Genomic DNA, 13,310 nt, shown 5'->3' on the forward strand with positions numbered 1-13,310 from the left:
CATTAGCATTTCTCAAAAAAAATGACCAAAGAGTTTCGATTTATTTTATTCAATATTCGATTCAATTTTATTACGATTCGTAATAATCAAGAAACTTTACTGCCGTACCATGAGTGCAGCAGGCGTAATGATATGACGCAGTGCCTGAAAACCTAATTTGCCGACTGAAACTACACAAACTTAGTCCGTTGGAAGTTACCGAGCTGGGGACTATTTTCAGGCGCTGCGTCATATCATTACGCCTGCTGCTCTCATGGTACAGCAGTAAAGTTTCTTGATTATTACGCAGGAATGAGAGTATAGTTCCTAGCCATATCAGCCTAGAAAATCGCAACTTTACATTTTACGTCGGTCTTAGTGCACGATGTAACTACAGAAGAGTCAAGTTTTAAATAGGAAAAATATCGAAACTCTTTGGTCATTTTTTTTTTGGAGAAATGCTAATGGTCTTGTCCACTTCGATGATGTATGCTAAGCTATGCTAAAAGTGGTACCGCCAGAACCGGAGATCGGCTGAATGGATTCAAAAACGGTAAAACTCAACAGTTTAACTCTGGGGGAGTTGTAAAATGAGCCTATTTCCAAAAAAAGTGGAGTATCCCTTTAACGAGCCAGTGCTGCATCGTCTCAAAGGTTTAAGCCTTGCTGATTTAAATATTCAAGCGCGTTATTAGCAAGCGGTGCGGGAAGTTTTCTGTGTGCAAACATCCAAAGCGCGCGCCCAGAAAAGCTCCATTTAACATTCGAACAGACATATTCGTACAAAATTATGTCAAAAAATGCCCGTCTCTGGTAAACAGCTGAGAAAGATAACACGTGTATCATTACATTGGAGCCATGCATTCGGTCTTTAAGTGACAACAGCCTAATAATCCTGCTGCCATCTGTGTCATTAATGTTAATCAAACAATAAAGGAAAAAATACATGACTCACTGCTCTTGACTGAATAACTTTTGTAACTTTAATCAAAATAATAATTTTTACAGTGGAGAATGCAGTGTTATTTTACATTTGATAACTTTATTAAATGTATGTATCTGAAAAGTGAATTTTCACTGGTATCTAAAATGTTAATGCCATAACTGTCTGTTTTTGCAAAAATTGTTTCATGGCCGCTAAAATATATTTATGGCCAGTAAATTTTCTTAAGTCACCGGCTTTTGGCAGGTGTGGCAAAAAGTTCGTTTTAGGCTCTGTGAGTGCGTGAGAGAGACTCAGTTTGCGAGAGAGCGATTGAATCAGCGGTTTAAGTTTCACTATCTCCAAAAAGGGACAGATGAGAGTACCGGAAGTTTATGCAAGAATCACTCCTGGTGCTGTGAACAGCAAAACAGAAGTGCCCCATTGCCTGCACAAACACTGGGACGTGCACTGTTTGATTTTAGACGGGTTATAGTCAGGTAAACGACACATGGCAGCATTACGTCACCGTTCTTCCTCAAACCAATGGAAACACGCAGCCGGTTTGTGACAGGCTCCAAGTTTGCCTGGCCAAGAACAGACTCTGGCTCAAGAACACAAACCATTGTGGTGCGAAAGGGGTATCAGGTGCTTCATACCATCATTTAATGGTGGTTTTTAATTATATTTTATGAATTAAGCAGCTTGTAAACACACTTAAAACCCATTCAATGCAATCATTAACCCATTTATACAATCATTCAAGGCATTCCTCCTTCCTTATAATATAATATAGAACCTTTTTGAACCCCAGGGCTCTATAAAGGGCCCAATTGAACCTTTTTTCTAATAGTGCTGCTGATCTACAAGCCAGTTCTTTTTTTTTTTTTTTTGACTGAACTTTATGCTTTCCCATCTTTCCTAACTTTTATATTCATCAAAACATATTTTTGTTTTAGTCATATTCTTATGTATTTTATCTCATATATCTGTTTTACTTTTAAATTGATGTATTTTGCAGATAATTTTATCCAGTGCATTCAAAGTGTTAGGGGGGGGTAACAGTTATAAGACCCAAGACCAGATATGATGAAAGAAGACATAGGAGTCGTGAAGTTCAATCAAAAAAGATACAAATTTACTGAAGAATAGTTTGCAGATTCATCGGTAGAGCGAGCGTCAAAGTCGCACGAGGAGGTCGCAAGCCAACTCATACCTTACACAAAATCATACACCAATTGTACCATTCTACAAGGGCATACATTACATCATTGTAAATCTGATTGGATAAGAGAACATAAAAGTCTAAACAATTCCACACATGTGAGCAGATAGAGGTCGCCATTAGTCAAGATAGTTGTCCGGTCATTAGATTTAGGCCTGTGGTGACCTCGCAGGTTAGCGAAGGGCGCCTGTGCGTCTGTGTAGTGCTCATCCAAACAAAAAGCAGATAAATGGCATTTGCTCCCTAGGAAAATATGCTGGAAAGAATACATTTAGTACAACAGGTAAAGTTCTATATAGCTTGACCATCTGTCCAGCGAAGAACCATATGTGTCCACGCTGCCTTTAGGATCCTCCATAAACCTTTCTACTGATACCAGAGAAAGAGACAAACGGCCTTGTGGGTTACGTGTCCTGCGTGTCCTGGGATTTTGACCAACCCTTCAAAAGTATACATCTTATCAATATGAGTGTTTCCGGTTATTTTCCGTGTTCTACCAGTCGATCTTCAGGAACGTGCTTTAGTCAGAAATGTGCTCTAAATGTTTTTTTGTTTTACAATTTTGATAAAAAGGTTTAAACCGTACAAACTTTCATTCATAATTTAAACATTTTTTAAATGATTAATAAACCTTTTGTCTATGAATAAATGAAGTATGCTGTTGTAGATTGTTTTTACGGAGCCTTTAAAGGGATTTGGTGAAAAAATATGTGCTCAAAAAAATAGATGAGATGGAAGGAAAAATGATGTCTATGCTTTTGTGTTCTCTCGTCGGAGTTTTCCAGGGGAATGTAAAATTTTTGTGAATGAACGCAAAAGCATGGAAATATATATTTTTCCTCCCATCTCATATTTTTTCCATCACCATGTTCCATCAGGGTCTCCGTATGTTATAGATGTGGTTGAATTCAATTTAAAGTATTGCGATATACTCAAGAATAGCCCGTATTGATGATTTGAAGCACATTGTTGGATCATTATTTTTTTGTGATCGTGTTTATTTTCTTTCAAAAGTAGGTATAAATTAAAATGGTTTTATTGTCATCATGATGCATGTTTATTGACAAATGTTTTCATCAGCAATTTCACTGGCAACCTTGAATTGAATTGAAATACTATATAATTCTTTCTGTTTAAAGCCTATTAAACTGTATTTAATGTAAAACCTCTTTCTTGTACTCTTCAGCGTATTAACTCTAGTTGCTAGCCTATCTCCCCTCTGACTTTTGATGACCTACAGTATGCGATACACCCAGTTGTTAGATTGCTCACTTTTGTTTAAATTGGCTGGCTGACATAACCTGTTGTTTACTAAATGTGATATTTCTGGAGTCTGAAACTGGAGACTTTCTATGTAAACTGAGCTGCTGTGACCCATCAGGCCAGCTAATCCTGAAGCTTTTCTAGTTAGCTAGATTGTGTTTGGGTTTGTGGTTGGTGAATCATTCATAGCCTCAGCATGAAATCAGTGTAGCCGTGGCTTTAGTACACCTTTAAACCACTTGCTTTTGTTCTTAGTCGTATCTCTGCTGCAATCTGATGAAAACGTTTGGCTATTAAGCATTATTTGGCTGCAGATTGTCACTTTTGTTATTTCAATAACCAGAATTGCTCAAATTGTCAACCTATGTCCTGGCAACAAATGTCCTGTTTTCCTACTTAAATATAGGAATCGATGAACAACTACATTTATTACATGGTCATTTGACAGTGATTATTACTTATATTTTGTCTTTTTTATATATACAGCAAGTTTTTACGTCCACTGTGAGTCTCTGAAGGATTTTCTGGCAGCTGTGGTGTCAACCGAGCCATAACCAATCAATAATTGTGTGCAGATGTATGCACTCTGTGGCTTAATGTGTTTCAGAGGAAATAATTAACTCAATCAATTAAATCATTGTCATGCCATTGATAGACCGCTTATACTTGTGTTTCAGATTAAAGCACATTTTCATTCTTTATTTCTAGCACAGCTGCAGTATACATATGATACTATAGCACTTTAAAACATTATTTCATTATAGACTTATTTTAAAATTAAAAAAATTAAAGATAAATCACTAAATAAAATACACTATTTTTAGCTGTCAGTCACAAAGATGATTGTGTGTGTGTGTCTATAATATATATATATATATATAAAACAATCTTTGTAATTGACTGCCAGCTAAAAAATTTTTTTATTAAATATGATATATATACATGTATATGTATGTGTGTGTGTGTGTGTGGAATTCTACCACAGTTAAAGAAATTAAAATGTCTTAAATAAATTAAAATTATATGAAATATTGTGTAAAACATAAAAATATAATATTTCTATAACAAAAGGGTAGTAAAAAGTTCAAATATATACAACTTGTAAAACAGGATTTCAGTGTTCTTATTGAAGCGTTGAATTGTAGGAATTAATGTAATAATGTCAACACTCTTATTCTCTTGTAGTGATTATTTTTGTAGATATTTTAATAATTAAGTGTGTGTGTGCGTGCGTGCGTGCGTGCGTGCGTGCGTGCGTGCGTGCGTGTGTGTGTGTGGCTGAGCAGTGAGCGCTCTAAGCCTCAAGAGGCCAGAGGGGGAGTCAGAGAGCGATGTGGGAATAGTTCATACAAATACAGGTCTCGAAACACTTACATGAAGTTGCATCAGGTCTGGCATCAATTCCAGCAAAACAAACAGTGTTAATGAAATCCCACCTGCTTGTTATGAGAATGTCTATAGCCAGAGGGACCGCAATGTTTCAGGACGGGAATGTTTCCACGTCAGACACGGTGCTTGATGTTCTGTTCTGTTCTCACGTCAGACACTGTGCTTGATGTTCTGTTCTGTTCTGTTCTGTTCTGTTCTCACGTCAGACACGGTGCTTGATGTTCTGTTCTGTTCTGTTACCCCCCTTTTCCCTGTTCTTTTTTCCTTCCCTTTTTCTTTTTTTAATATTATCCGGTTTGATCTTTTTGCTTTTGTTTTAATCCTTTTTTTGTTTCTTTCATTTAGTCAGAACTGCCCTATTTATTCACCTCATGTTTTTTGTTTTTTTTGTAGTGGTTGAACTCTTCCGTTTCTCCATTCCCTGTACAGGCTGTCCATGAGTCCAGAGGAGCACAGTGAGTTCTGGAGGAAGGTCCAGTTCACTGTTGATAAAGATGTTGTCAGAACTGACCGAAGCAACATGTTCTTCAGAGGAGAGAACAACCCCAATGTAGAAATCATGAGGTTAGAGACCCACTAATCCATTAATCCATCTTCCCAAAGAAATATTTGTGTACATGGTTAACACTTTACTGTAAGGTTCTGTATGTTAACATTAGTTAACAAGTCAACATGAACTAACCATGAAAAATACTAGTAAAGCATTTATTAAAGCTCCGGTCCATAACTTTTTTGGGTTAAAAATTATCCCAAATAAATGTTTGAACAAGTACATAACCAGCCAGTGTCCAAAACTCTCTGCTTGCCTTAGCTCGATTCAAAACGGTAAGCTTGTAATAATGTTTTTAATTCCAGTGGTACTGGTGGATTTCCGCAGGAGATTCGAGCATGTCTTTGCGTCATTACGTCACATCTGTATTCATTAAGAAGGAGTCTCGGCTAGTATAAGCTATATTGCGTGTGAGGATGTTAAGAAATAAATATCGGAAGGACTTTAAATGTAGTCACGCAATGCTGATGTTGTTAACATTAACAATTTGAGAACAAAGTATAATTTGCACGGTTTGACGCGATATGATAATCGATCGTTAGATTTAATCTGCGCGATTTACTGCAATGCTTTTTTTCAGTTAGTTGGTCAGAAGAGCAAAAGTGGATGTTACTTGCTTGTTCAGATGACATTTTAGGGTGAAAATTATTATGTTGGTCATACTTCCATAAAGAATAATCTGTGATTCTGAATGACAGTATCCACACCGGCGCTGTGACTGACAGCCGCACACTCTCCTCAAAACATTGTGTTCATCCGCACTGTGCCGTGCCGAAGTACAACTCGCGCAAAGTTGATAATTCCGCAAATAACTGCAATTGCAGATTTCGAACAGAGATGGCGACAAAGAGGAAAAACTGCAGACTGCAGCTTTAATTTCGACATTTACTAATACAATCTTAAAATCAAAAGTTGCACCTGTTAATATTATTTAATAGACCGGAGTTAACATGAACTAACAATGAATAGTTGCATAATTATTAACTAAAGTTAACAAAGATTAATAAATACTGAAACAAATGTATTTCTCAATGTTACTTAAAGGTGCTCTATGTAACTTTTCTACTAAAATTAATCCTTTTTTTATTGCCTGTGTGTGAAGGGGTTGTAATCACACATTAAAATGATCCACTTGTCGAGTTTTGCTATTACCTCTGAAGGCCAGTATTCCTATTTCTATGTGAAGTCTCCGGGTCGGATTTACCGCGAAATCCAACGGATGTGACGTGCATGCGCGCTCCTGAGCCTCTCTCCTTATATACAGTCTATTGTAGACGGTCAGGGAGTTCTTATACTGTTTATGGGTTAAAGGCGCACGTTTTTAGGCTTATATCTCAGTCAATCTTTGATCAATATTCCCAAGACTCTAATCGTTCGTAGTGCTGGACGGGGCCTTTCGAACGAGCCCACCCAGTCTTTGCGTTCCAGAGATACGAGCGATTTTCTTTTGAGATCGTGACGTCACCGGCGTCCGCAATTTTGCAGCGCGCCCGATGGTTTTCGGCTAATATCTCCGCGAAAACACCACCAAAAACTATGGAACTTATATGGTTCTTTTCAGCTCGACTAGATGGTCCCAACGAGCTCGGTGCTCGCCGAATCCGTCTAGTATTCGCCGTATATTTGCGTAATAGACGGTATTGTGTATGAGTTCGAGCACGAGCGCTCTTGTAAAATTTGGTTGCAATCCGAAACATCACCACTAGAGGCCGCTAAAAGTTACGTAGAGCACCTTTAATGTTAATGCATTAACTAACCGTAACTAATGGTACCTTATTGTAAAGTGTTACTGTTTATATTTGAAAACATCATGTTGACAGAATTTTCTAGAATTGAAGCTGCTTAGTCATACTTTAAAATGCCATTATTATATATTAGATTAGATTAGATTAGATTATAGATAGACTTAATAAGGATTCAATTATTGGTATTTATGACTTTGTAATAATCAGATTATGTTATCTAATTATCTTAGTGTCCAAATACAATTTGAGGCCACTGTGACTATAAATTAGATCTATATTTTCATGTTTGGTTATGGCTGTTTCAGTGTACTATGTAATAAATCTGTGGGATTCCATTAATGATACATAATAATTGATTCAACAAAAAGCATGTGCTTGTTTTAGATGATTATTTATTTAAATAAGGTTCACTGAAGTTATATTTTTTCATCTCTCTCCCCCAGACGTATCCTGTTGAACTATGCTGTGTTTAACCCAGACATGGGCTACTGTCAGGGCATGTCAGATCTGGTGGCTCCTCTTCTGACGGAGATCCAGGATGAGAGCGACACGTTCTGGTGCTTCGTGGGTCTCATGGAGAACACCATCTTCATCAGTTCCCCTAGAGATGAGGATATGGAGAGGCAGCTGGTGAGGATCTCTCACACGTGCAACCGCCTAGTCAATGGATAATTCACATGTTCTCTCTTATATAGTTGTGATTTAAGAGTAAATATTATTATTGTTATAATGGTTATGTAAATCAATTTTGCATGTTATTTCCTATTGTTAAGTTACATCACATAGATATTCTCTTTTCATTGGTCAGTACAACATTCTAGAAATATTTAAGTGGTGTATTTGAGGTTTTATGTTTTTTTTTTAGCTTGAGTTGAGTTGACTTGTTAATCTAACTCATAAGCCAATGTAGAAAGATACATCTAAAGCAAAGATTTTAAACTTGTATAGAAGAGGAAGATTGTAAGTATGAGGGCAAGCTATTCCATAATTGAGGTGCTGCCACCGAAAATGATCCCCCTTAAGTTTAAACACGTCTTACTGTAGGTAGAGACATTGGATGACCTTAACCCTCATGTGGTGTTCAAAACCCTATAACACCTGTGGTCTTCCCGGGTCAAAATGACCGGCCTATAAAAAATAGCTTATAAATCACTCATTATACGATATTTTCACCCAATCTTGGATTCAATCTTTTTGTCAACTTGTTCTCTTTCAATTAGGACTGGTTTTGTATTTAATTTTCAAATGGTTTAATTGTAGGAGTCATTTATCCGAGCTTATGCACCTTAGTTTTTGAGTGAGAAAAGCATTATTTGACCCGGGAAGACCATTTTTTTTACTCAAAAAGTGAGATGCCTACTCTTAGATAAATGAAGCCCACGATTAATCAGATGCAAATGAAAATACAAAATCAGTCCTAATTGAACGAGAACAAGTCGACAAAAAGATTGAATCCAAGATTTGGTGAAAATATGGTATAATGAGTGATTTATAAGCTATTTTTTATAGGCCGGTCATTTTGACCCGGGAAGACCACAAGTGTAACAAGGTAACAAACCCCCCCTTAAAAAAGTTCGAAATTTTTCAAAAAACATTTGAGAAGTAGTTATACCCTTTGGGAACAAAGTCACTAAGTTTCAGTCCAATGCGATAACATTAGCTAGTATTTTTGGGAAAAATAAAATCTTCTCCGGGTCAAAATGACCCGAAGACCACATGAGGGTTAAAGACCTATTGGTCTGATGGTAAATAGAAGATATTTATCTAAGAAGATAAGATAAATAGTGTGGTGCCAAACCATTCAAGGACTATAAACAAAAAGTCTTAAATTGGATTCGATACTTAACGGGGAGCCAATGCAAACTAGCTAATACAGGTGTAATACGTTCCCACTTTCTTGTACTCATTAAAAGTCTGGCCGCAGCATTTTGGACCAACTGGAGAAGAGAAAGACAAGATTGAGAGACTCCTAAATACAATGAATTGCAATAGCTGGCTAAATGGATAACAGTTTCTAAGTCCTTAAATGGAAGGAAAGATTTAATTTTGGCAATCGCCTAAGCTGAAAAAATGCTTATTTAAAAACTGAATTTATTTGTTTTTCAAATTTGAGTGTTGAGTCAAAAATTCCTTAAAAATTTCTTGCTTGACAACGTACAGTGTTGATTGTAGGGCTAAGACATTTAGAAAGTTTTTGGTCCATCTGAACGTACCAATATCCTAACACTTCAGTTGTTGTTTTTTTCGCCATCATGTTCTCGTCATGTTCTCATCTGATTTTAGCAGAGGGTAAAGCTGAATATTGTCTACATATCAATGATATGAAGTCTGATGCTTATGGAAAATATTGGCTAATGGGAGCAGATACAGGGAGAACCAAACGGGGCCTAGAATAGAACCCTGCTGCACACCACACCACATGTACAAGGAAGAAAAATGAGGAAAGGTTTTCAATAGCTTCTGAATAAGTTCTCCCCTTAAGATAGGATGAAACCCCATTTAAAGCTGATCCCCTAATGCCAAAGTACTGCTCAAAACGTTTTCTAAGTATTGAATGATCAATTGTGTCGTAGGCTGCACTAAGGTCCAAAAGAGCCAGAATGACACATTTACCCAAAGCTCTTTTCTTTTTTTTCTTCTTTTTTTTTTCATGACAATCTGCATATGTGTGTCCAGATGTACCTAAGGGAGCTCTTGCGGTTGATGCTGCCTCGCTTCCACCAGCATCTGACCCGGTTGGGTGAGGATGGGCTTCAGTTGCTGTTTTGCCACCGTTGGGTTCTCTTGTGTTTCAAACGCGAGTTCCCTGATGCCGAAGCCCTGCGCATGTGGGAGGCCTGCTGGGCACACTATCAGGTACAGCACACTGGGGGGTATTCCAGAAATAAGGTGACTATGCAGCATACCCGGGTAAGTTTACTCAGAGTAAACGATAACCTCAACTTTCATTCCAAAAACGAAGGTATCTTTCAGGGTAAAGTAGCCATAGCAACTCTCTGAACAAAAACCTGCTCCGGGGCAGCTCCTGTTCCAGGTTTAGTTTGTTTCAGAGATGTTCAGTCCATGATGGGGCTCCAGTGAGCGTAACAGATTTCACACAATATTATTATAGTTGTATATTATAACAGTACATGTCCCATTTTCATTCAAAGACCTTAGTAAAATAACATTGCTTTATGTAATGTATTTCTGTAATAAAATGCATTTCTGGTGCACTGTTTCAACCCATTCTTCATAATATTATCTTGATGACAATTAATTCAGCAGAACGTGCATAAAAAAGTAAAGATGGTGTTGAAAAGTTTTCCTAGGTTAAATGTTACGTATTATGTGGTAATGGTTTCAAAAGAAATGAGAACTGAACTGACTGTTTTTGACTGCAGAAGTTTATTTCTCTTTTATGATTCTTACTGTAAAAATTCTGGGAGATTTTTGGGGAAGGTTTTAAACCAGTGCATGATGTGGAAATGACGCCATGGAAAGCAAGACTAAGTTGTTCCTTAAATGCACTTCCGTTGGACAAAACAGGGGAACATGCTAATTCTTCCCCTTCAGATAAACAAATGGGTGTCTGTATCATTTTAAGGATCTGCAGAGTGTCTAATGAAGATGAGATGCTAATTATCATGCTTCCACAGAATCCATTTGCATACATTGGCATGGTAATAACGAGGTGATTTTGGGGAGCAAAGTGGTTTGTCTCCGTGTTGGCCCCTCATTTGCATGTCAGCATTTACTGCTTTTTAATTGGCTCATTTGGCCTTCGTGATTGGTCTAGCTTATGCAATCTGTCTTTTAATTGGTTGTTTTCGCTCAGTGTTTGGTGCAGGGTTTGCAATTGTATGTTTTCTGTGTTCTCTGACAGACGGACTACTTCCACCTGTTCCTGTGTGTAGCCATCATTGTGCTGTATGGTGATGATGTCACAGAGCAGCACCTTGCTACAGATCAAATGCTGCTGCACTTTAGTAACCTCTCCATGCACATGAATGGAGAACTGGTGCTGAGGAAGGTATGAACACACACATGCACACTGACAGAGCTCCTCATGGTTATGTATGCTGTGTCTTTTGTCATGCTGAGGTGATGCATCTCTCTACTGCTGCATACAAAACGTATTTTTCTCACAGCAACAAATGTTAGCATGCCAAACCAGTTTTGGTGTCCAAACCAACATGGTGTCATCTCTCAAGAGTGTGATTAATAGTGATTATGATAGAAGCAGTCGCACCTCATATTACCAACAAGCAGACTAGGTTGAGCAACTGAAAATACGTTCAAGAAATTGTTCGCCCAAAAATAAATCCTGTATTATTTTCTGTATTATTCAGTGGAACACATAAAAAAAGTTAAGAAAAAAAAAGAAAAAAAGATTCTGGCTACTGTTTTCAATATTTCAGCGTTTCTTAGTATTTATTTATTAATTGATTGATAGTTCAATATTAGTATTTTTATTTATTTATTCATTGATTGATTGATCTTCAATATTAGTATTTATTTATTTATTCATACATTATTAATCTTTTATTAATAATTAATCTCAGGTTTCTTTCCTGAATAAAAGGAAGTCGAATAATAATATAAATAATATAGTCTAATAGTAAAATATAAAAACTACAGAAAGGAAAAAGAAAAAGAATTCAGAGAGCAACTTAAAAATATCCTTTTGTGTTCCACGCAAGAAAGAAAGCAAGTTTGGAACGACATAAGAGTTAGTAAATTATGATGAAGTCATATGTTTAGGTGAATTATTTATTTTAATGAGGCACTGAAATGATTACTGAATGAGTTAACTCGACAAGTTATCTCTTGATATGTAGATTGAACATTAATTTAATAATTTATTTTGCACATTTTATTTATTTATTTACATTTATGCATTTGTCATAATAATATAATATAAAAAAAAAAATTGGACCTGTTTTTGTCTGGTATTTTTTGCAATTCCCTCTCTTTCTCTTTGTCTTTTTCTCTCATTGTCTCTAATCTTAGGCACGTAGTCTGCTCTACCAGTTCCGCCTTCTTCCCAGAGTTCCCTGCAGCTTGCACGACCTGTGTAAACTGTGCGGGCCCGGAATGTGGGATAGCCGTTACATCCCGGCCATAGAATGTTCCGGAGAGCATCCCGACTCTCAGAGCTGCCCCTATGGAGGCACCGCCACCCCCGAGAGCCCACCCTTACCCAGCCCCAACCAGCCTAAGCAGGGCAAGAGGGGCTCCAAGACACGAGACATTTTCACTTTCCGCAAGCACTCTTGACTCGAGCACGCCTCAGGAACGCTGTTACCCATAAGGCTTAGCCTCTGAGCCGCCATTCAGAGTGCTGGAATTTCAGGTTCGTCACAGCTGTACTCGACGTCTGGTGTGAAACACTGCCTCGTGCACCGATGCGTTCTGGGGTACCCATGTCGACGACCTCTTTTGGAGGTTGAGGAACATCATTAACTTGTGTCACATCAATAATTCGAAAGTACAATTATCACAAACAATCAAGTGTAAGTCTTCATCCATCTTTCATGAAGTCACATCTAGCAAACTGACATCTCAGAATGTTTTTGCCTTTGTTTTTTATATCTACTATGTATGCATGTGTTAATGTTTGTGTGTGTGGTATGTCGAAGGAAGTTTGTGTTTTCAGTTTAGTTTGGGTTTGATCACTTATTTTTGTTTCTATTGTGTGCACTCCTTAACTATGAAACAAACCATCATCCAAAATGAAGTGGGATGCTGTTATCAGAGGCTCTCTGATATTTACGATCATCTATGCCTTTCATATCCTCACAATAAATATGATATATAGATGAGAAAATATATTTCTCTTCTCATTGAGGGAGGGGTGGGGTGGGGAATAGGTTAAAGGAATAGGGTCCAAGTTGAGCTCAATCTACAGCATTTGTGGCATAATTTTGATTACCACAACAACAACAAACAGTTGACATCTCTTGTTTTCTTTCAAAATTGAGGTGGAAGCCGAAAAAAATGTCATTAGTAATTTGAAGAAACCTTTTTCCATAAAGTCGTACTATTAAAGTCACATGTTTTGGGCCAATCTTATGGACGTTCTGTGTTTAGCTGGGAAAACTATTAAATGAAATATTTAAGAATGAAGCTTATAATTTTATAAAAGCAAAAAAAAAAGAAAAAAAAAAGTCCATTAGGGTTTGAGTTGCATTAAGAATTTTTCTTTCACATTAAAATCATATTATCATGGACATTGTTTACATTTTGTGGCTATTT

At 37.1% G+C, this 13,310-nt stretch overlaps 1 protein-coding gene across 1 annotated transcript in view; it reads left to right on the forward strand.

The window, feature by feature from the left end:
• The window catches only part of tbc1d16 (TBC1 domain family, member 16), a 32,665-nt gene extending 19,783 nt beyond the window's left edge, over positions 1-12,882 (forward strand). Inside the window, exons 8-12 of the mRNA XM_056272070.1 lie at positions 5,208-5,342; positions 7,517-7,703; positions 9,750-9,929; positions 10,939-11,085; positions 12,066-12,882. Coding sequence (XP_056128045.1) covers positions 5,208-5,342; positions 7,517-7,703; positions 9,750-9,929; positions 10,939-11,085; positions 12,066-12,332 — 916 coding nt within the window. The 3' untranslated portion in view covers positions 12,333-12,882. The remainder of the gene's footprint in view (positions 1-5,207; positions 5,343-7,516; positions 7,704-9,749; positions 9,930-10,938; positions 11,086-12,065) is intronic.
• The last annotated feature ends 428 nt before the right edge of the window (positions 12,883-13,310 follow it).

The sequence above is a fragment of the Rhinichthys klamathensis genome, unplaced genomic scaffold (genome assembly GCF_029890125.1).
Source record: "Rhinichthys klamathensis goyatoka isolate OS25496 unplaced genomic scaffold, OSU_Roscu_1.1 h1tg000015l_1, whole genome shotgun sequence".
Lineage (NCBI taxonomy): Eukaryota > Metazoa > Chordata > Actinopteri > Cypriniformes > Leuciscidae > Rhinichthys > Rhinichthys klamathensis.